Source organism: Anguilla anguilla, chromosome 5, assembly GCF_013347855.1.
Source record: "Anguilla anguilla isolate fAngAng1 chromosome 5, fAngAng1.pri, whole genome shotgun sequence".
Taxonomy (NCBI): domain Eukaryota; kingdom Metazoa; phylum Chordata; class Actinopteri; order Anguilliformes; family Anguillidae; genus Anguilla; species Anguilla anguilla.
In genome coordinates this window covers 20,809,987-20,834,882 of record NC_049205.1, presented here as the reverse complement: position 1 = coordinate 20,834,882, position 24,896 = coordinate 20,809,987, and the positions used below count along the sequence as shown (strand labels likewise).

The following is a 24,896-nucleotide window of genomic DNA, read 5'->3' as shown; positions in this document are numbered from 1 at the left end:
AGGGGGTCAATAATAGGCCTATCTGTTAGTTACCTCAGAGACAGCTGTGTGTCAAAATCTTTTATGGCTAAACAAGTGTACCCACAGGCATTTCTGTTTCATGTATCTTCAGGGCCTGGTCTCATGGAATGCATACAGAATTTTAGGACAAGAACCCAATTCCCCATATCTCCCCCATACACGCATGCAAATTTCAAAATACACACACTCTCTCTCTGTTACACTCACACACACACACACCCAGCCCCACACACCATAATTATATAAGCCCATATGAGCGGCCACGCAGTCCACCCATTTAGCAGGGATTTCTAGACGCTTTGAATAGCAGAGCAGTCAGCTCCAAGGGCTTGTTGCTATGTTGCTGTATTATTGTTTCTAAGCACCAGGGCCACGTAATGGAGGGGCTCCCAAACTCCCCAGGGATGATTCAGAGCACCTTTCCTCCTCCTTGACTGCAACCTTCCAAAATTATCCCTGACCGATAAGGCAATAATATCATCGGCCTTTGCTGCAGCCATGCCAACAGCTGCACTCAAGAGTACATTCAATTTAGAAACCTGGGAGTCAGCTGAGTTTTTTTGGGGTATTTTTGGGGTTAGGCTGAGTGGGGGGCGAGTTGAGAGACGTTACAAGAAATCTGAACATGGGAAAGGAGTTCTTTTCATTGCTTACCTTGTTATTTGTTCTGGAATTACAAAAGAAACTAGCTTTTTTTTTTTTTTTAGCTTCCCCACACAAAAGAGGCCCTGGAACCAGATTAAAGATGGAAACAAAAACCTTACGGTACAGTCCCTCTACCTAGAAATGGGCCTCTGTTACATCACCGCTGGCAAGAACAAGGAGCTGGCGAAAAACAAACCCCAAACTGACTTCTCTCAGATTCCCTTTTCTCATTCATCTGGAAGGCTATGCCATGTTAACACAGTCGCTCAGCTCACTCCAACTTCAGGATCAGAGGATCAGAAGTTCCACCCCAATCGTGTTTTCTTCCTGGGGGAAAACAGTGTTCAGGCTTTGGGAAGTGACAGTATGTGACAGTAAACATCTCCAGTATATTATTTTCTGTGATGCCAGCACAGTAAAGAGTAACAGAAGAATGTTTTCACAAGAAAAAACAAAATTTTAATAAAATTTTCCTTCTCTTTTACGCTTTTCACCCATTTTTCCTCTCAGTTTGGAATGCCCAATCATACGCTCATTGCCGCAACTTCATTTGTCAACTCGGGACACCGCAGAAAAGCGTGTGCTTTCCTCTGAAGCAAGACATTACCGCCACTTCTTTTCACACTGCAGTCGACAAATCTAACTGCACCCAGTCGACTGCATCCTCATCTCGGCAGACCGAAACCCCTTTCCGTGGAAGATGCCGGCGGCAGTTATGTGCTGCTCTGTGTCACTGCTGGCCATGTTTGGTATGGGCCACAGCACACTGTGGTACTCATCCATTCGCTTGAAGAGTGCCTTGAGATAAGCCACCCAGCAGCCCCAGTGAGTTTATTTTCAAAAACAGATTGATTATGTCTGTCCTACAACCATTAGCAAGTAGATGTATAGATGCACTCTGGGCGCTGTTTACATGCCAAGATTTGTATGACTGAGCATTGCAGAATATCAGTGAACTGCATTACCTGATACTCTGTATAAATCATTTGAAGCAGACACTAACTTTGAACGATTACACATTTTGAGAATAGTAAAGACCTATTCATGAAAGATTTATGAGAATATGTGGACATACGTGGACATGCATGTTATAAAGTTTGCCTGCTGTTGGATTTTAGGAGCTAGACAGTGTTCAAAAATAGGGAGGGGTAAACTAGATAAGTCCTACCCCAAAAGGAAAGTTGACCTATGACTTCCCCTGTCACAACTACATCAGCTGGTGCTGTTCCTGTGTAGTATTACTCCAAGTTATAGCTCAGGCCGTTGAACACTGGTTAAGATGTGTCTCAGAGCATTTTCATTTGCTAAGTAATTGCCAAGTTGCAGCACATGCATTTTGATAGGTTAATAGGTTTAATAGATATTCCAAAACAGCACAGTGCTGACACTATCTTTAATTTTTTAACCGGGCAGCGCAGCGCTGAGAAGATGCCAAAGCAATTATTGTATTAATCATATTCAGTCTGAAGCCAGCCAGCCTCTCTGTGGTCTGGGCAGGGTGGTGTTGTCCAGACAGAGGACACAGGCGGAGGACAGCAGGATTATTTGCGGACGTTAAGTGGGCCGGCAGGAGGTCTGAAGAGTTTTGTTATTTCTGTGCCAAAGAAATGCTGCTCAGCATTGTTTCCTCTTTAAAACCAGTGTGATTTTGCAGGCCCGTCAGCTGTTCACAAAGGAATGCAAGCGGATTTAGGGAACTCAAATAAGGAGTCCTCAGCAGGGATCAAGGGATCCCCGGGACCCATAAAGGAGTCCCCAGGGGTCCACAGCAGAAAGAAAAAAAAATCCTTTAAAAACCCTGTGTTTATAAGTCCAGAGTGAAAGCAACTCTCTCAAAATGAATGCATTCAATGTTAAGCTGATTTAAACCGTTTTATGATCAGAAGTGAAGCAGGTTGTTTTTACTGATTTTTTCCGCAATGAAAACATCCCTTTTTTGTTTTATGTTTTCATGTGTTGGGAAACCTTTCCATTAGTTATGGGAGAGTGAGACTTCATAAACAGTGCTTTCTTTCCACCACACAAAATAACTTTGATTGATATAATTAAGGGGTATTGTTGGAATAGTAATTCCATTAATAATTCAAAGCCTGACAGAATAATGTTGCAGAATATTGTCATCTCATTGCTCAGGTTGTTTTTTCTAAATGCAAAAAAAAAAAAATGAATCAAGACGCTTTTAAGCATGACACAAGACTCACGCTGAATCAAAGGTTTTATTGGATTGATTTGTTTCATCCAGTACAATGGACAAAATGCAAAGCTGGAACAAATAAAAGTACTTTATTTTCTTTCCTAAACTATGTTTTGATTATGTTTTGTTCTTATGGATGAAAAGCTAATCATGAGTAAAGCAAACTCTACTGAAACACTGTCACAATTCAGCCATACATTGAATAGTTGCACCGCGGCATGTACTGCATCAAAGTAGATTTTTACATGCCACCTTTTATTTCTCAACCAATCTCCACCAGATAAGATATTTAACTATCTGCTTAAATTCTGCATCAATGTGCATCGGTGAAATGGCATTTCCCTTCCAAAATGGGCAAAAATAAGACCAGTTTATATATATCTGTATATAGGCTGGATATAATATTGTTCAATATTTTTACATTTCTCACAACAACTGTTAATATGTTAGTCCCTTGTACAAGTAAAATGTCAATTGCTTTTTATTATGTGTCATTTGATATGTAAGTTAATACATAAGCAAATAGCCTGTTACAATAAGAATAGACTTTACGCATATAGAAACCATAAATCAATCTATTACAAGTTAGTCATAAGAGCTCATTTAGCTTCAATACCTGTTTAGACTTAGTTTTTTAGCAGTGAGAGACTAAAGTTATGCAAGTACAAAAATATAGTTAAAGAGAACATAATGCCTCACAGCAAAAAACAAAGTGCTCCTTTAAAAAGCTCATTCAAAAGTGCAATAAAACAGATATATGCTGTTCAAAGAAAACAAAAATAAAAATTCATTGCAAAAATGCGCACTGCTCTATCTGAATCAGTGTGGCATAATGGGTAAGGAGTTGGTCTTGTCACAGGTTCGATTCCCCTGTAGGACACTGCCATTGTACCCTTGAGCAAGGTGTTTAACCTGCATTGCTTCAGTATATATCGAGCTGTATAACTGGATACAATGTAAAATGCTATGTAAGTCACTGTGGATAAGAGAGTCTGCTAAATGCCTGTAATGTAATGTATCATTTTCACACAAAAGATTTTTGTTCAGCTATGATATCACTCCCTAAAAAACACATGGATTTTGGAATCTTTGATCAAACCATTAACAGCTCCATAATGATGATCTCTGTTACCGGTTGTTGCACATAAATGAACATGGAGGAAATGTAGTGCCTTTGCTGTAATTTTTTAATTGGGGGGTGGTTGGGGTGGAGAAGTGGGGAGAGCACAATTAAACACTAATTGCGCACCATGATTGCAGAGATCAAAATTGTACATAAAGGTATTCTACATCTTTTCATGAGTGATTTCAAAGAGGAGTCTGTTTGTAGGGTCAAATTCCACACCTTCTTAGAGCTGCTTTTCACACTTTCTCATACCATCTTCCTGATCTTCACCGCCGTTCAGCACTCCTGCCTTGTAGTTGCTTCCCAATCACTATCTTTCACCCAGAAGTGCAGGGGGGGAACTTCTATTTCAGTTAGTTAATGAATAAACAATTCAATTTCCTTTTCCAAACTGACTGAATTTGAAAATGGAATTGAACCCCCAACCCTAGCTTGCAGCTGTTACATACCCTTACCCATATCTCCATCAGTCATTGGGTCCTTCACATCACCATGCTTGCAGACCAAAGCATTTTAGGCCTGCTGATTCCCATCGGTTGCCGTTGCTGCCGTGGCAACCTCACCGGCATCCATCTGGAAACTGAACGACTTATCAGAGGGCCCTAGCGTGATATGCTTCTCTGTTTTGCTGACCTTGGTCACCAATTCCTTGGTGTAGCTGCCTCCCTGTCCCTCAATGCCAATCCATGGAGTGTCTTCCTCTTCTTCCACGACCCTCACTGTGTATCCCCGTCTGGAGCTGACTGCTTGCTGAACGTCCTGGGCGTCCTTTTGATAGTACCTCTCATCTGACCAGTCATCCTCTCTTCCATATTGTTCATAGGATGGGAAGTCACCTCCTTCCTCAGGCTCTGATGCATATTCTTCAGGGGTGGAGACTACGTACTCTGTCCCTTGGATCTGGGTGTAGTACGAAGAGCCTCCAGTACCTTCTGGAAATGCTGCCAATTCAGCCTTCAGGTAGCCTCCAGCGGCTACGGAGGCCTTTGTTGTCTTGGTACTTCTCTCTGTGAGCTGGGAAGATTCAGGATCATCTTCCAGCTCTTGTATCTGGAAGTGCATGGAGGAAGGCTGGAAAGGTTTAGGTGCTGGCTTCTCTTCAGTCTCCTCATCACTGCGGTCCTCTGCTGGCTCTTCAATTATCTCCACATTGATTGACTTGTTTTCCAGGGTGGCACCCCCATCCTGGAGCCCCAGGCTGAGCAGGTTTTCAATCATATCACCTGTTGGGGTTCCCCTGATATCCTGAAGGGTGACTGTCTTCCCTCCATGGCTGAGGAGCTCCCCCAGTGCAGATTCATCTGACATGTCTAGTTCTTCCTCCACCTTTGACTGCAATATGATTTTGGTCTTAGTGGTCCCATCCTCCTCCTCCATCTTCTCCACGTGGTACGTGACCTTGGAGTCCGGAGATGACATTAGTTTGGTGTCCAGGCCCACAGGCTTCACCACTGTCTCAATTATATCTTCCATGGAGATTGAGTGTAACACCTTCTGCTCCTCCGGGAACATCTCCTCCCCTGTGTCTTCCTCATCCAAATTCCATTTAGTTCTTGTCTGTGACTTGTATACAATGCCACCACCTTCTTGCTGCTTCCCATCATGATCGTCCCATGTTCCTGCTGTGAGGTTTTGAGAGCCCCCAACCTCTCCACTGCTGTGACTTGCTGTAACTTTGCTCGGGGTGCTTCCTGCTTTGAGTTCCGTTTCCTTCACCTTGACGACTTTAACATCCTGGACCTTCCTGTTGGCATCCTTCGTCACTGCATCACTGACCAGGCTCATCATCGGAGGTGACACCACCTTTACTGACTTTCTGCCAGCCTCCTCTATGTTTGATTTCACTCCCGGTGACCTTTGCGAGGAACCCACCCTGGATCTGTCTGAAGCACCAGCCTGCCGATCATGTGCCAAATCTTTGGCCATACTCTGGGAGGCTTCCTTGCTTCTCACCGTCGTCTCATGAACTGTAGTTTTCTTTTGGATGCCAACGCCCCTTTCCTCAGCTCCAGGTGCTGCAGAACTGGTGGCGGCCTGGTGTCTTGAAGCAACGGTAAAGGACAGCATGTCTCTTCTAGCCAGAGGACTTCGGTGATCTCTCCGTGAGGTGCTGCTCGTGATATTAGATCTTAGCTGGCTTGATGGAGATGAAGTTCTAAGGCTTGATGCTAGCTCCATGTACTGGGTGTTCAAAGCTGTGCTTCTGGCAGGATGCCTTTTTATATCTTGCCAGTTCACTGCTGACCCTTTCAGAGAGTAGGAGGGTGCTGGTGCCTGAACATCTGAGAAAAGGTAGGGTATATTACTTGTAATATTAATTAAATAAGAAATATTTTCTCCATTTTGGAATGCTCAGTTGTACTCACCAGTCATGCTCATTGCTGCAATCTCTGCTATCTATTTGAGAGTGTTCAATATGCACATGCTCTCCTAAAAACATGCAATGTTAAGCCACTGCTTCTTTTCACACCACTGTCCCCAAGCTAAGCTTGCAACAAGCAGACTGATGGTGCCCAACTGACTAGCAAAGCTCACGTGAGCTATGAGACATGGCCATACCAAACAACCAAATCCCTTCCTGCGAGTGATGCAACTGCTAATTATACATTGAGCACAGTTTGGACTTGCTACCATACCGTGCACTGAAACAGTACATTAACTGGACAAGTCACCCAACAGCCACATTAGCACCATGTTCTAAAGCTGTATTTTTTCTTCATTAAAAAGATTACTGGTGAATGTGTCAGGCCACAATTAGCATTGGCATGGTCACGATTCGACCGAAAACATGTGTTCAATACACAAAAATGCCAAGTTACTCAGAAATACAATGGTTTGTTTATCAGTCATTAATTGAAACTTGCTAAATCTAGGCCTGCCATTAAAATAATTTATATTAAAATGAGGCCAAGTAACAACAAGCAATATTGGCTATCTTAGCTCACTCAAATTAAACGAGTTCTATTCCAAAGCAACACAACCCAGTATAATTATTTCATGTTACTTCATGTTCATTTTACCTTCTGAAGAGAATGTAGTCATGTAGTGTAGTCAAACTTTATGTGTCACAATAAAGTGTCATGCCAATTATTTATAGTGGAAATAATCTGCAATTCAAGCAATTGCTCAAACATAGTGTAGTCATTTTATGTTTTTAAAAAGTGTAACAGCTGAATTGTAGATATTGCCATCCCAATATAGGTGAAGTTGTGTGTAATCGTATTACCTATTCTCCTGGATGCTCCTCTGGAATGCTGATCTGTCCAGACCAACACGTCTTTGCTTTCTCCTTCCAATAATGCCCTGGAAAAAAAGATGAGGCAATGGTTTCACATCAAAAAGCAAAAACAAGATGTGGGTTTTTTCCTCAGGCCAGATGTGTAATAACTGGTGATTTTTACATAATTTCAGAAAATCAATATCTGAACCACAGTGGTAAGGAGAATGGCCATATTACAAAGGGCCTTTGAAAAGCAGGTCAGAGATATAAGACTAGAACACCAGCAAATAAAAGCTTGTTTTAAATGTAACAATATTTGCACTCACAAATTAAAATAGCAGTGATTATAGCATGTTTCATCTTATTTGGTTTAATGAAACATTCTCTCATCACTAACAGGTTAGTGAAGGATTATTTCTCTCTTCGCAACTGTTACATTTCATATTTCTAGCAGGCACAGCACATTGTCCTCTCCCCTAATGTTTTGCACATGCACAGTTTATGTTGTACTTCATTTCATCATTGGTGCACTGCAATGGTTGTAATATATTACTTTGTTGAACGTACAGTATACTTAAATAAAGTTCCGTAACATGAGTGAAAGTTAATTGTATCTTCCTCTCCACTGCTTAGCAAAAGTGCTTCAGACACAACTGACTAGCACAATTAAGAAGCAGCACCTCATCTGTCAACAACTAATTTAATTTCCTTGGATTGTGCCTTCATTCATGTAACACAAACATGAACCATTTTCACTAAAAGTTTATCACACAAAAGGTTATTCCTGGTTTTTAAATAAAATAAAGATCAGTCATTAATGAATCTGCCAATCAAGAATGACAATAATTTGAAGTGTATCCCCTCAGAAACAAAATTGAATATACTGAATGATGCAGACAATTTGTCAACCTGTTGCTAAACCTTCCAAGTTAAAAATACATTAAGTGATATTTTTAGGACAGATTTTTCTGTGTCTTGATTGGGTCCATTCTAGTCTACAAAGGAGTCAGTGTTCGGGCACTCAATGCCCAGTGGAATACTCAAGCACTCCTGCCAAGGAGTAGCGGCAAAGGATGTTCTGTTACCACAGTGATGTGTGACATCATAAAAAACATTCCAACATTCCAAGACCCACACAGCTTTACTGACTAGATGGGCTGGGGTGTACAGTGCTCTGGCCAGAATTCAGCACTGAGAACACAAACCACCAATAGACCAACTTGTCCAGCTCATTAATTACACCATTGTCTGATGGTGTATTATCTAGAGTAATCCATTATGCAGTAGGTGCCAATATTGAAATGTGCTTTTACTACTCATCTTGATTCATATGCACATGTTTGACATGAAGAATCACTTTTCAGAATTTACTGCTACCATAGTGCAGTACATGCAGGTAATTGCATGGAGTAACATTCCTATTTAATAAACATACTTAAAAATTCTTAAAAACACTTGAGCACAGACAAACAACATTCACACACAAATAATTATCACATAATACGTGCTAATTATATCAGGCAGTCTGTTATACACATTTATACACAAGTGTGTCCATTTGATAGTACAATAAGTATTTGGTGCAAACATTCAATTTTAGGCAATGGTAAGTCATTTTTAAATGAATTGGGCAGTACTTTGGGGTGACTGAAAGTTCTCCCTCTTTTACCACAGGCTAATTCATTTAATTTGGATTATAAGAGTTAATAGATGTTTGTGTTAAATATTGCATTAGAGGGAGGAAGATTGATATGCGCTGGCAAATAAAATTAATTAGTGTATAGTAGATTATATAGTACTGCTTGTTCCTAGACCACCTGCCTTGGCAGTTACAAAACAAGACCTTGCGTTTAAATAAACAATGGTGCCTGAGTATCACCAAATCACACCGCAATATACCTTCAGATTCATTCAAAACAATAATTAGCCTGCTGACCATGATTTGGTCATGTCACATGTATGTATTAGGGCAAATACAGCAATGCTATAAACATTTAAAAATGAGCAAACAAAAGATGGCTTAACTACTGGCTTTTTGTTTCAAGGTCTAATCGTTTTCTAGTAAATCTCTAGTTCTGGGCAAACAGCCAAGATAACATTGCTATAATACATCACACATAAATCATTTCATAAATGACACATAGTACATGGACCAAACAACGTAGAATGATGAAATCGCAGCTCTTGTTGGTAGGACATTTCTGACTTCAGACTAAAGGACATACAGACAGAAATGCTCTTAAGTATCAAAACACATGGCAATAATGGTTTTCATTGGCAGCTACCCAGTGGAGCGTGTCAGAGAGGAGTGAAAGATGGTACAACAGCAGCTGCTCGGGTGTGAGCTGGATATGTACTTCTGCCGTAGATGAAGGCTGCACAACCCTGTTCCTGGAGATCTATCATCGTGCAGGCTTTCACTCCAGCCCTAACAAAGCACAACAGCTAGAGATCTCATTGAGCTGCCAATTGGATTTCATGAGAGGATCTCTTATCTGTAAGCAGGTGACAGGATGGATCTCTCACCTGTAGGCAGCCACCTCCAGACTGAGCCCCGTCTTCACCTGCATCAGCTCCTGGTGATCTCTCAGTTTCTCAGCAATGGCAGTGGCCAGGGCCTGCCGCTCTTCCTCCAGCTCCTCCATCATCACCTAGGGGGAGGAGAAAGGCAGGGCAGGGTGTTTATGGCGTGGCCGTTACTGCTGTAGCCACTACTAGGGGAAAGTTGGATTGATTTGGACTGAGTCACAGTGCAGGCAAGAATGGAAAAGCAAACTGACCCAAGTGAAAGCATACAGACTTAAATCTGAGAGAGACTCACTTGGATGAAATGGGATAAATAAAATAAAAGAAATATATTGTGCTCTAGGTCAGTGTGTTTGAATTAAATCTATAAACTGAGATTTAAATCTTTTTTTCAAGGGAGCCTTGTCCAGTAGGTTGCAGGAACCTCTACTTTATAAATCTCTAACATATTTCTTTGACAGAACTATATGTATTATCATATAATTATATTTTTCTACCATTTGCAGTTTATGATGTAATGGGCATATTGCATAAAAATACTGCATAAGCATCATATAAAATGTATCTCTTCACACATCACACCTCATGTCACCAACTTAAATATTTATCACAATGTAAGGATTAGGACATTACATGATATTGTGACATTGAAGCTTTGTGGCTCATCTCATCCTTACTGGCTTGCAATACTGAATAGCATTACGATAAATGAGATATGAGGTCATGTTGACCCATTCAGCCTGTGAGACACTACTGGCCAGCAGCATGCAGTCTTCCTCCAGCTCCAGTAATCATCTGGAGGCAGAGAGGCATTAGCTTAAGGGCATGGCCTTCCCTGCACCTGCTTCCATCCCACTCCACAACACAGTACCAAGGGGCAATGCTGCCTTCAAACATGCTCATTGGCAATAAACACTTTGAACTGTGAATGTAACTAGATTCCAACCCCATTTTTTGGCATGTTGCTTCATGTCAGTCAGAGATCATTGTCATTTTTTCTGCATTTGCTGAAGGTGGGACAGCTGGTCAAGTCAAGGACAATAAAGTATCTATCCCCCTAGTTTCAGATCTTCCTACAGAATTGATTCAAACAATGCTGTTCTATGATAATGATGATGATTGAGGTGTGACTTGCATAAATATACACACATGTAGCCCTCACACTAGCAATGAAAGACAGCCATTTTGCATCAGTTGCACATCACATTTATTGAAGTTGAGAGGTTGGAATCGATTCAGGTTAAAACAGAAGACAATTAGAGTGCCATTCAGTCAGGACATAAAAGGGTACTCTCCTACTCTACAATAAGTGTCGAGGAATCTTTCACAATCACAGGACCTTCATTTAATGTCTCAGCCAAAAGACAATGTCAAAGAGAGCACAATGTCCCCATCAGTGCACTGTATTATTTTTCTTCTTGGTGCAGATAGAAAGCTATCCACCACTGGACCACCAGCACCATGTTTCCACAGCAGGGATCTGGCTATCCTGCGTTGGGAGTTTAAAAGCCTGGCCAAGCTTAACTTGGTCACAAGCCAGGGCAACAGTGGCATGTATGGTTGCTATTGCACGCTTAAGACTCACAGTTCCACAGTACTGACTTGCAGTAAATAGCTCTTTAGAGAATCGCTGACCTTTCCAAGGAAATCAATCAACGACCAACTCAGTGCTGTGATACTGCACTGTACTGCATTGTGTGTCTGGATGTGCTACTCTTCTGTTCCCTTGGGACTCCACCCCCACCCCCCTCCCCCCCCCCCCACATTTTTTGTCGTAGCTTGTTAGCAGAAGGAAGATTGCTGGTTGGCTGAGAGCCCTTCTTGGATCAGGAAAGGTCTTGCTTACCACTCTGGTAAATTGAATGTGAGCCGGACCTGGTAAACAACATTAGAAGAGATGAAACTGTGTTGCTCTGCCTCAGCTGCTGTAATGTGTTGTAGCTGTGTGGGGAATTCACTGTCTCACCTGCTAAACCTCTCCTGGGCAGAAATGAAGCTTGACTGGCTCCAATTGACCTGGGTCACAACACAGGCCTGAATACAAATACTAACTGACTCAGGTTGTGTCCATTGATTCAATTTTCAAAGATGTTAACCTACCAAACATATTTAGAATTTCATACAGTATATGTCATAAGGATAATCATACTGATAATACTAATAATACTGCATAAGCATTGTATATTGTAAATGATCTACATCACGTTATACACTTATGTCACCCTTATTAGTTAGATATACCAAGAAAAACAAAAATAAATGATTTGACCAGCAACACAACTGAATTTAGGGAGTTGGCCAAACTGTAAATGTTCTGTTGAGGTGACTGCATTGTTAGCAATGAACTCTGACCTGTGATGTCTGTACACAGGGAAGTTCCTGATGCTCTTGATTACAAGGAGCTAAACATTTGCTCATTTACTTGGACAGGGACCAACTCCCCACTGTGGAGTTAATGAAAGGACTAAGGAACCACACCAACAACAGCTAGTAGCTAACTGGATTAGCGTCAAACCATCATTAGCCTGGTTCTGTTCACAGTGAGGAAGCACAGAATGGCGTAGTGTTCCAGACCAGAGCTGAATTACGTTTACCTTACACAACATCCCTAGAAACTTCCCAAAGAGTGCCAGGAAATTAATAAATGATTTCTGGCAACATAAATCACTCTTGAAAATCAGAGGTGTGGCCAATCTGGTAGAAGAACTTCATAGACATGCTGAATGTCTATTTGCCCCCTATGGACAAAGGTCATAAGGATTTGTGGACAATCCCAGTAAAGCGTTTTAAGAAGCTTGTGCAGTTACGTGCAGGCCTATCCTATCTGACAGCTTCTATGGGGCTTATCCAAGGCCTGCTTGAAGGGCCATGCAGCCTGTCTGCCTCTTCCACAGGGGGGATATCATGGGTGTGATATTTCATGACTAATCAGGGAAAACCGAGGACGTGCCATAGAGCTTCTACACTCTTGGGTAGCTGGGCAGCTGAGCAGCTTATACCAAAAGAGACATGTTCAGCAACAGAGCCAAATGCTAGAGGCCTCAGAGGCATTTATGGTCTGAAAATTAGTATTTCCTGATAAAAGTAATACTGGCTTGTCGTCATTAGGTAGAAGTGGGAACTCCGCCCCCCTTCCCATTCTAGGATACTTCTTACTATGAATAGCTGCTCAATATGCCACACTGCATGCTGCCCACAAACAGCTTCTAAATTTATATGAATCAATCTCCACAAAAATATGCCAAGTTACTCATGAATACAAAGCGCTGTCTACAAGTCATTAATTAGAACCTGCAAAATCTAGGCCTCCCATTAAAAGTATTGATATCAAAATGAGGCTAAATGACAACAAACAATATTGGCTATTTTAGCTCACACAAATTAAACAAGCTGTATTCCGAAACTATGCTACCCAATGTTTCCTAAATTATTTCATGTAACCTGACGCTGTGTTTTTTCATCTTACTATCTGAAGAGAATGTGGCCGTTCAAAGTTTATGAATCACCCATCCCTAGTCATCAAACAACATTATGTGGAGAATGCATTTCAGAAATATTAATTAATTTCCCAAAAAGATTATACAGCTGTAAAAGCAATAGTTCAATTTTTGGAAATTATTAGTTAGCTAGCTACTGGCTATAATAGCATGACGTGCACTTCCTTATATGTCCATTTTGCCTGTGCATCCGTGTATCGTGTAATTGCCTACTTTCAAGATCAGATGTTGTTTTTGGGAGATGTAGCTAAATGTCCAATGGAGAGACTTATTCATTGTGGTACTGGAGAATTTGTGATGTAATTGGCAGGAAAAAGGAGAAAAGGAGGGGAAAACCCCAAATAAGACTTTATTGTGGGGACGTGTGAAGTTGTATCTGAATACTGTGTGTGTACGTGAGGTCAGAAGGTACATTAGTTCTTAATGGCTGAGAGTCTGTGGTCTTTTCTGTAGGAAACCTTGAAAAGTGCCAAACTCTCGTTCCTGTATGGGTATGGGGCATCACCTGTCAGGATAACTCGGCGAATGACATACCTGTCATTCCAACTTCCAACATTTACAGCATGGGCGTCCGTTCTTATCGGAAAAGGGCCCGAGTGGCTGCAGGGTTTTACTTTAATCCATTATGAAGACAACCGATTCTACTTAAGGCCTTGATTGAAGACCATGATTAGTTAATTAGTTGAATCAGGTGTGGCAGTGCTGAGTTAAAACAAAAAACCTGCACCCACATCAGCCCTTTTTCAAATAAGATTGGACAATCCTTATTAAAAGGAATATTAGAAAACGTGCTCTCGACATTCTATCAGTGAAAATGCTTGGATATAACCTTCCGTTCTATGGGATATTCCATAAAGTGTAACATTCTAGCAACAGAAATAAATCGAACGCAGGAAGCGGAAAACTGAGTAGTGCACTGTAGGTTACGTCATGCGGAAACATTCGGCTCGAACAGATTCAGACAGTGGGTGTGGCGCTGAAAGAGCTGGGCAGTGTCCTGTGTGTGGGAACTGCTGCATATGTATACTATATTAATAAGTATCTTGATTTTCACGAAAGAATGACACCAGAGCAATACAAATATCAAATCTTATTTAAGACAAAAGGTGGTAACCGCTACAAAGCTATTTCGAGGGTGCGCAGCACGTTTCATTGGTTTTTATCAGACGAAGCGATGGGGTAGAATACACACTTACCTGATACTGATTTAGCTCCATATGGCAACTATCTTGCATGTTCATAATTTGCTCCTCGAGGTGTGCATGCAACTGGTTTTGTTTCTCAGCTTCCAAATTAAGTTTCTTCAGCTCTGCGGCGTACTGCATGTTTTGCCGTTGGAGATCCTCTAACTTCGCCTCGTCTGCTCTGATGGACTCTTCCAAGTCCTCGATTTTCCTCTGGTACATCTCAAAACTCTCCGTCCAACTGTCGGACAGGGTTTGCGCGTATTCCTCGATTTCCTCCGTGGTGAGTGCTCTAGGAGCCTGGTAATTTTGACGTGCGAAGACGGGCATTGCCCTGGAATAGACCTGATTTCTGACATGGACAATTTCTTGCCGTTGGGCATCTTCCAGGCTCTTGCATTCGTTCTCAAGCTGGAATAGCCGCTCCTCCAAGGCTTGGTTCGTCCTTAGGGTTTGGTGCAGGTGCTTCTCACAACCTTTTACCTCCACCTCGATGTTTCTGCACTCCCCTGATTCATTATTACACATTTCTTGGACCATCTGGAGCTCGCGCCACAGCTTCTCCCGTTCCATCTCCGCTCTGGACTTCTCAAAGGCCAACTGGTTCACCATTCTCCTGAGTTCACGCAGTTCCACCATATGCTGGTTTTCCCATTCCACCGTCTTTTCCTGTCGAACGACGTTGATCTCCTTTGCAAGGAACGCATTTTCTTGCTCCAACTGATTCACTCTGGACAAGTACTGACCTAGTCTCTCATTCAGCTCCTGCAGCTGAAGCTTTTCGTTTTCAAAGGTTCTTCTAAACTGGAACATTTTTGGAAGTATCACTTTATTAAAACAGCCAAGAAAAAAACTATACACGTTTTGTAGTACTTCTTAAGAGGCAGAATTCTATTAACGTTTCCCTGGTTACCATGTGTGGGGACCGCCCGCTTGCACAGAGAGTGATGCGAGCGAGCAGTGGTTGCTCTGTCAAGTGCGCCGCAGACGGTGTGGCGGGAGGCGGGGTCATGACATCACCAGATAGCGCACACATTCAGTATTGTCAGTACCAAAATAGGGATTCGAAAACGTCCTTAGCTTTTTTGAAGAAACGGCGCTCCCAAGTGGTAAGCGATAGTAAATGCAGCTAATTAACAGTTACCCAGTTTTGGACAAACGTATGTGAGTAATTAAAGCACGAACAATTTGTGAAGAATGCCGTGACTAGATAATCGTACAACGTTGCGCTATTTGTAGTATCGATGACCTTACTTAAAAGCTTGCAATATTTAATTTAATAAATATTCAAACTCTTCTAATCCCTAGAGTGTTGTGCTCACTCAACAACCATGGGTTGCACTAAGCAGCTGACTGAGGACTTGATAATAAAGATAACTATCTCTTACAACGCAGAAAAAGCTAAAATGAAGTGATCAGAATGCTTCCAGCTTGGAATTTCCACTGTCAGAAAAATGATCAAGAAATTGAAACTAAGTGGAACTGTTGAAGTCAAGGCAAGATCAGAAAGACTGAGAAAAAAGTTCGGTTAGTACTGCGCATAGACTAATCATGTTTGCAAATCAAAACCCACATATCACTACAAGGGACCTGTGGAAAAGTTAATCTGACACCAGAGTAGTAGGTGCACTGTGCAGCATTGCTTACACATGAATGATCTGCACGAGAGTTGTCAGAACTTAGGAAACCTTTCCTAAAAAAAAAAAAGTCCTTTCACAAAAGTCTGACATACAATACAACACTTAGATAAGCCTGAGACTTTTTGGAACCAAGTGCTGTGGACTGTTGCAACAATAATTAATGCTTTGACCACAACTACCAAGGATACCTTTTAGGAGAAAAACAGGGCAAGCATTTGAACAAAAGAACGCCTTGCCAACTGTTAAGCATGGGGGTGGATCTATTATGGTTTGTGGTTGTGTGGCAGCCAGTGGCTCAGGAAATGTTGTGCAGGTGGAAGGAAGAGTGGATTTAACTAAACAACAACAAATCCTAGAAGTTAATGTCCCGGAGTCAGTTAAGAAATTGAAGCTGAAAAGGAGTTTGATATTTCAGCAATACAATGATCCAAACTATACCTCAAAATCAACCACAAACTACTTAAATGAAAATGATTTTTCAATGAAACTGAAAATTTGTGGGGAGATTCCAAACATGCAGTGCATGCAAGACCTATTTTAAGAATATTTCTGGACTAGAAGGGTTCTGCAAGGAAGAGTGAGGGAAAAATTCCTAAAGCAAGAATAGAAAGGCTGTTAGCTGGCTAACAGAAACATTTGGCAGCTTTGATTGTTCTGCCAAAGGAGGTGATACTAAGCACTGACTGACAGGATTTTTTAATAATGTTTTTAAAGTCTTTATTCAGTGGGGAATACTGAAGGAGGCCGAGGAGGTCTGTTGTCAATGGGGCCTTCTCTTTTTGACGAGAAGCTTTCCTCTCGTGTGGTGATGTGAAATCGGCCTTGTGCTTCCTGTAGTCTACAGGAGTGTGCCATCTAGGGTCAAGGGTATGCAGGTGTTCATTTCAACCAAGCACTACACAAGCTGATTCCACTTATTAGCTCTCCTTCCCTGGTTGATTATCCACTGTATAGTGACATAGTTATAGGTGTATAGGTGCTGTGCTTAGTAGAAAAGGAAATCAGCTTACACTTTGCCCTCAATGGAACCAGTTTGACACCACTGCCCTAATCACACAAGAGGAAAACCTAGTAAACCTAAAAGTGCTTAGTATCGCCTCCTTTGGCAGAAATCACAGCTCCCAAATGTTTCCTGTAGCCAGGTGTCTTTCTATTCTTACTCCAATATTCCCCTCTGGGTAAAGAGTTAGAAGAAATTCTTAAACACTGGCTCATTGTGTCCACGGACCCCCACCTCCAACATATATTCTCTGATCCTCTTCAAATAAAGGCCTCCCAATATTAGGCAATTGGTTTTTAGATCTGACTTGATCCCTGCGAAACCCCATACTTTTTTGGATGACATCTGAAAGGGTAATTAATAGGTTCGGGCGGTGCACCCAGTGCAACTTCACAGCAAGATGGACATCATTCAGCCTCCCCTCCACAGGGAACGCTCTTCCCGTTAAAGATACTACTACCTGTTCCACTAAAAACGTTGTTAATCAGATAGTGTCCCTTTGAGAAGCGCATGTAGTCAAGCCCAACTGGGCAATCAAAGCTCGTTTGGCAGAACACAGGAGCATGGGTGAAAGGACCCTGGTGGCCATGCATTTTCAGGAGCACAACACTATTCTTAGTTCTTTGAGATATGTGGGGATTTAACAGGTGAAATATTATCAGTGTGTATATTATCATCCTCAAATGGGGATTATTGTTGATACATAAACTGAACACACTGACACAACAAGGTCTTAATCAAGATTTTATTCAGTCATTTTTTAAACTAATGGGTGCATTAGTCCTTTTACTTTTATACAGAATAGTTCTTTTTGACTAGACTTGTCTACTTATGAGACTGACTGGTTATGATATACTTGAATATACCTCTCTGGTCTGAAAATGTTGCCTTTTGTGAGACGTATTCTTGACTGTTATTTTTATCGTGCCAATGTCTACATGTATGTCGTGTTTAAGGTAAGTAAAGTTGTGGGCCCGCGTGAAGTTGCATGTGATGTAATATTTATATGTGGAAGAAGTTTACTGTATTGACCCAACAAAGATCCAGTTTGAATTGAAACGTTGTCTGTCTACTGGTAAATAGTGAAACTAGTTCTGTGTGCAGGCTTTTTCTTCACGATTTATTTTTTGTTACCCGGCACCTGTTTGGATGTGCGTGCATAATAATTTCATCCAAAGGTTTATTTTGATCTCATCTGTCAATAAAACTGCTCTAGAACTCTTCCGGCTGAGCACTGTATTTTTAGACTAATTCTAATCCGCCCTTTCGATTCTTGCCGCTGATGAGAGGTTTGCATCTTGCAGTGTAGCCTCTATAATTTAGCTCTTTACATCTTCTGTGTATGGTGATATTTTTTACAACACAAAAACAGCTGTTCATGTAAAATGGTAAAACATATATGTATACACCTAGAAATGAAAGCTGTTTTTCTGTATGCCTCAGTATAGCACTGTGTGTATGTATGCATTGTCGGATTAGACTTGTTTAATTACACTTGTGTGCCCACTGCTATTATTGCAATGCAGTTCTTAGAACAACTTCAAATCGCCTGGGATTGAACAAAGGATCTTTAGCATGCAAGTTAAATTACACTATGGAAAAATACTAGAATATCATAACAGTAGATTATATTGCAATATTTTGTTTGAAACTCCCAAGTTCGCAAGTGATATATATCATTTCCCCCCAAAATAGTGTAGTGCAATAGCATGGGAGCTGGGAAAATGTCTGGCGGATTCTTAGCTGGTGGTAAACCTAAACTGCTTCAGTATAAATTGATTGCACATAAACATGCAATTGTGCTGGATGTTTATTAAATGCCTAAATGTAATGTAAATGAAAACATACCCTCCATCAAACACTCAGTGAACGCTCCATCATGTATAGCACCTCTTTCTGAATATTTGAGTCACATGATACCTCTCAAGCCCCCTTGTAGGAAAAGACAGTCATCAACACATGAAATCATGTATGCACACTGTCATACATCATAACATACTATCTAGCTAAGAGAAAAAGCAAACCCAAAGGCATATAGTCAAATGCTTATGTCCTCAAAATCACGAGACCCATTTAAACACTGCTGTAGTCCTACTCCACATTTAATTGGCCCTGTCTTTTGTGGTTTTCAGATTTAGATGTGGGCACAAAGAAGTTCCCATTGTGTAGTGCAATAGCATGGGAGCTTGGAAAATGTCTGGCGGATTCTTAGCTGGTGGTAAACCTAAACTGCTTCAGTATAAATTGATTGCACGTAAACATGCAATCTGTGTTGGGTGTTTGCTAAATGCCTAAATGTCATGTAAATGAAAACATATCCTCTATCAAACACTCAGTCAATGCGCCATCATGCATAGCACCTCTTTCTGAATCTTTAAACGTGCCCCCGTTCAAACACTGCTGTAGACGTTTAATTGACCCTTTCTTTTGTGGTTTTAAGTTTTAGAAGTGGGCAAAAATAAGTGCCCATTGAGTATCTCATGCATGGATATAAGGTACAGTACACGATTCTAACTTGTAATATTACATAAAATCAACAACCAATGCACAGAAGTACATTTCGGTGGTAACTGCAGTGATTTCTTTTCATTTTCCTACTGTGTCTTACTACAGACCGTTGGTGCAGGATTATATTTTAAATAATAAAGGCTCCAGTCTTCTCTCTATCTTTAACTTGTATGTGTATGATACGAAAGTAGTCTGCTTGTGGTTTTAAGGGTTTCTGTCACTACGTGTGGCAAAAGAGGTATTTCCTTTGATTTCAAAGGAAATCAATAAAATAAAGCTTGAGATGGTGACAAAAGTTGCATACAGATTTTTTTATTTATTTAACTTAAATCTTGTAACTTTTAACTACTAGAAAAAGCAAGAAAAAGAGAAACTAAAATTCTCTTCTGCCTCAGCCATTCAAAATAGACAGTTTATTTTTCCCCATAATGTAAAGAATTCAGAATATATTGATAACAGGAATAAATTCTTACAACAGAATATACAAAAACATTTGAAATCTTCTCAATCTACTGAATCATTTTAATATAAACACAGGAATTTGTATGAATAATTTACACACAGCAAATGCTTGGTAACAAATTGGCCATTTTAAACAAGAAAAAAGAAAGACAAAAAACTTAAATGTCAGCTCTATAATAATGCTTTCCAGTGGTAAAAATTGAGGCAAATGATAAGATTTTCAGATTGGAAATATTGAAACACTCAACAAAATCTCAAACCTGCAACTGGCATATTAAGCAAATTATGTAGATCAAGGTAATCAATACATTTGACATGCTAGAGGAGTGTTGTTGAGGAAATTTCTTTGGAAAACTAGGTCTGAACTATTAATGAACTTTTATCTAAGGTATTTACTGTACAGTTTAGGAGTAGAGTTAAGTTTAAGACAACATTTTTGCATGGGATTTGTTTAAATCAAAATAATGAACAATTGCTGTACCTGTACCTCATACATTGCACTGCCAAGACTGAGCTACAGTTCATGTGAGTGTAACTCCAGAGTAACAGCAAAGCTAAGAGGGAAAAGCAAGAAATAAACCACACTGAAATGAATAGGACCATTCTTTCCCTGTCCTCTTCGCTTATGAGGGGGGCAGCAGCCCACCCAGAGAGCTGATAAGAGCTCAGCTTCACTTTTGGAAGAATGGATAGACTTTTCATTCTTTAATAAATCAGACAGCCTTGAATTGTGGGTGCTATGAAGTAGAGCCATGCTGGTTGTGAAATGACATTGGTGGCAAGTCAGAGGATGGAGATTTCCCAGAATGCAAAGTAAGAGAGCAAAGATGGAACACCTGGCATGACTATGTTTAAAAATGTCCCCTCTCACCTAAACATCTCATTCTTTAATACCATGCTTTTCCTGGCAATTTCAGCATGGTGCCCACAGTCTTGCTACAGATAGAAAAAAAGAGAAAAACAATCCCAGTATTCCAGTATAGTATTATATCATATAGTACAGCATGAATGCAAGCAACTATTTTTGGGACAAGTCTACCACTCAATAACAATCTGGTTGCCCAAGTATGTTCTGTGATCTAACCAATGGGTTTCCAGGATTGTTCTGTGCTTATGCACATGGGATAGGCAGGGAGTCTTGTCAATCTTGCGTGTGTCAGTGTGCAAGTAGCCCACTTAACTGCAGAGTGACACAAAAGGCCTCAAGAGGTTATTCATCACTTGAATGGGACAGCGTGAGATCAGACAACAGAGAAGCTGCACAAGGTTCTTTTAACCAACTGGGGTTCAATTAAAAAAAGGAGGAAAAAAAAAAATACTCTCCAAGCAGTCTTTCATTTCTTTAAGAGAAAACCTTCAGAGGTGCACATTCGGAAAAAGATACATCAAGGTGACACCTACCTGAAATGGGAACGGGGGTGCACCAAAATACAGGACCTCCAGAAGACGTGGTACCTGCCAAACGTTTTTACCAATGAACTTAAATGAGGGGACAGTCAGTCTTAGGGACTCGCCAAGGTAATGAACTAACAGTAACTGGGCAAGGCCCCATTGAAAATATGGTGGAAATGGCAAAGAAAAACAACCAAAAACGAGAAACCTCAAAATCATTATCGCAATTAGGCATAAATTCACTAACTTCTCTAAACTCGATTGCATATACAAGATTGAAAGACATCAATAATGGTAAAACAAATCAATCCAGCTCTAGTTTTCCAAATGACTGGAAAAGCACAAAGTGCTACTTTATGTCCAAAAAATAAAGGAAAAAAGTTGTCAACCCCCCCAACTGCCCTCACTCTGACATCATGAATACCCATAGTCCCCTGCTGGAAATTTCCATCCTGTTCTCATCCTGTTGTTTACAGCTAAACCTAGCAGCACTGCATATAAACTGACAGCCCTACGCTTCCATCCATTTTATAACTGAATGGGGGGGGAAATAAACAGCAATATTATCAACTTTTGCTACTACTGATATTGCATTGCACCTCAAGTGTGGAGTAGACACAACCATTTATAAATGCAAAATGAACTTGAGGGACTCAGGACAATGGTGATCTGGACTGTCTCTCTGGACAGTGCCAGGCAAGCAATTCTACCCAGCACCATGCCACCTCACCAGCCAATCACTGACCGCCATCCTTTCATTTCAGTCTCATTCTTTCAACAACATAAAGAATAATTTTAAGTGCTTTTATTCAGAATGACTAACATTTCTTTCCACTTAGACAACAAATACCTCTGCAATCCCCACAAAGCCAAAATGAAAACTACAAAAGGGGGCAAACAAATAAAAATAAAAAATAAGGAGGTGGAAATGAAAGGTTTTATTTATTTATTTATTTTTTCTTTTTACATCTTTTTCATATCCGTTTTGAGACTGGACAGTGTAGACGTCCTTTTGCAGTGGTATTGTTTTTTTTTGCAGTGGAAAGTTTTAAAATATACTTGTCCTTAGACCTCTGCTGCCATCTTCAGCTAAAGGGGTGTTTGGTCATGGCACGGGCCTCTGGGGCGGGCTGGTCCGCACCGATCTCTCTCAGCTACGTTGGTGATTTTAAACCATCGCCAGCTCTCCGAAGAGACGGACCCCTCTCTGGGTATGAGTGTTCCCTAACGAACACATCTACATACAGACCTACTGCTCCCCAAATAAAATGCACACGACTCCAGCTTTGGGGCTGCACCACTGGGGGCAGAACTAAGCGGGAACGTACGGGACATCTGCCACCTGCTAGAAACCGCTGTCAGGACCATTCATGTGGGACAAAGGTCCTGTCCCATCAAAGCTGTTAAATATTCACATTTAGTTGTATTATAGGTTGTTACTTTGTTCCCGAAAGAGACTTACCATAATACATATACATATACATATATATATACATATGTATGTGTGTGTATATATATATATATATATATATATATATATATATATATATATACATTTTCATTTATTTATTTTTTACTAAACTGGGAACAATGGGGACTGTCATTTCTTTGTCATTTCTTGGTCTGTGACAAGAACTGGATGTTATATATATATATATATATATAACTGGTTAATATAGTATTTTATCAGTAGTGGTTTAGATTTCTGAAGCTTAGGCTGCACAAGCCTCAATTGAATTCTCACCTTGTCTTTTTCTACACACTGCGCGCAACAGCACTAGAAATATACAGACAATCAGAGATGGTCACCAAAAAAAAAGTATATGTATTTTTTTTTTCTTAGCAAAACCCTCATAGCCAGCTGTTATGATTATCTGAGGATATCTGGTTGTGGAAATCAGTATGTGCGGAGGGGTGGAGAGAGGACGTCTATGGTGGAAACGCTGTGAGCGTAGAGCAGCATATTCTTAACTCTATGACCCATTTGCTACCTGGCAACACCCATACACTGCCTTCCAGAACTGGAGATCTATATGCAGTTACTGTAAATCTAGATCAGTAACTTAGGGCGTCAATTTCTGCACAATGGGTTAGCGCACATCTGTACACATTTTCTTTGTCATTTCAGATGTCAGTTTCCCACCGATTAAGTACTTCACACAGATTAAAACGTTATTTTTTTAGCCCTGGAGTGGGAAAACCAACTTTTTTTTTTTTTTTTTTTCAATTTACCCTTTTAAACTGTCTTTAAAAGAGACTCCCTCTCTCCACTCCAAGTCAGGCAAAAGGTTGTGGTTTGTAGTATTGTCTAGGTTTACCCGGATACAGAGAACAGTAATATTGTCCTTACAGGCTAATGAAAAAAAAAGTGAGATGTATTTTCTTTTATATACACATACATATATAAAAAAAGAGTGAGGTAGATAAATGTTTGAAGGAAAAAAAAAAGAAATACAAACTGTCCCCCAGTCAGGAAACCAATTAATATATATATATATAAAAATATCTCAATTTTATACTAACTTGAGGGGAATTTATACAGTGATCACAAAAAGAAAAAAAAAGAAAAAACAAAAATAAATATCCTACAAGCCAAACCTTCAAAGCAGGGGAGGAAAAAAAAAAAACACTATGTGACACTTTTCTAATGTTGAGGAAAAATCCTTCAAAACTTCATTATACAAACCAAAATCCCACCACGCGATCCCCCCCCCTCCCCCTCCCCCTCCCCCCAAATCACACCTATTCAATTCACATCACACCGACACATCACTACTTTCATGAACTTTAAACCATCATCATTCAGCTTCATTTCATTTCAACTGAATCTTGAGGAGCTCAATCAAATTAAAGCATTAATTTACATAACGAGGCGGGTAAGACGGGACTGCGGGGGAGAGACGCTACTCTCGCTCCGGCATTTAGGGGGAGACGGCGCGGTCTGCGCTGTCGCCGTGGTAACGTATCGAATTACTAAGTTCCGCGGGCGAACAGCGGCATCGCCTCGTCGTGGGCACTGTGTATTCTGAGGGCACGGTCCATTGGGAACACCAGTGGACCACTTCAATTTCAACTAAGGCCAAAAAAAAAAAAAAAATTAAATAAAAACGAAAACACGCGTACAAAATCAGTGAGACCGAATAAAAGACGTGTTTAAACAGTCATGCTCGGAAGAGATAAAATAAAAATGACTACTGTGATGAATCGACTGAAAAAAATGGCCACTGTGAGTGGACGTAGATTCTATAATGGTGCTTTTTGGGGGAGAAGGGAGAGGGGGGGGAATAAAGAGACTGGACTAAAAAGAGAGAGAGAGAGGAAGAAAATGAGAGCGAGAGAGAGAGAGAGAGGGAGGGAGAAAGAGAGAGAAGGAAATACTTATAGCAAAGGACAATGAGGAAAATGTACTGAGAAGGGAAAACCTTTTTAACTTCTACTTTAACCTGAGATAGAGTTGCGCCTAAAATGGCAATGCCAGGCA

At 40.6% G+C, this 24,896-nt stretch overlaps 1 protein-coding gene across 1 annotated transcript; it reads right to left on the bottom strand.

Moving 5' to 3' along the window:
* Nucleotides 1–2,863: 2,863 nt before the first annotated feature.
* LOC118228523 (synemin-like) lies at nucleotides 2,864–15,390 on the bottom strand. The gene is made up of 4 exons (XM_035420095.1): nucleotides 14,426–15,390; nucleotides 9,733–9,857; nucleotides 7,213–7,289; nucleotides 2,864–6,268 (listed from the first exon to the last, which is right to left on the bottom strand). The coding sequence occupies exons 1-4, from the start codon at nucleotides 15,224–15,226 to the stop codon at nucleotides 4,500–4,502; spliced, it is 2,772 nt and encodes a 923-aa protein (XP_035275986.1). The 5' UTR covers nucleotides 15,227–15,390; the 3' UTR covers nucleotides 2,864–4,499.
* Nucleotides 15,391–24,896: the final 9,506 nt, after the last annotated feature.

Coding starts and splice junctions, on each gene's coding strand:
- LOC118228523 (XM_035420095.1), bottom strand. CDS start 15,226: ATGTTCCAGTTTAGAAGAACCTTTGAAAACGAAAAGCTTCAGCTGCAG. Junction 7,290..9,732: donor CTGGAGGTGGCTGCCTACAG/GTGAGAGATCCA, acceptor CTTTTTTTCCAG/GGCATTATTGGAAGGAGAAA. Junction 6,269..7,212: donor AGGAGCATCCAGGAGAATAG/GTAATACGATTA, acceptor ACCTTTTCTCAG/ATGTTCAGGCACCAGCACCC.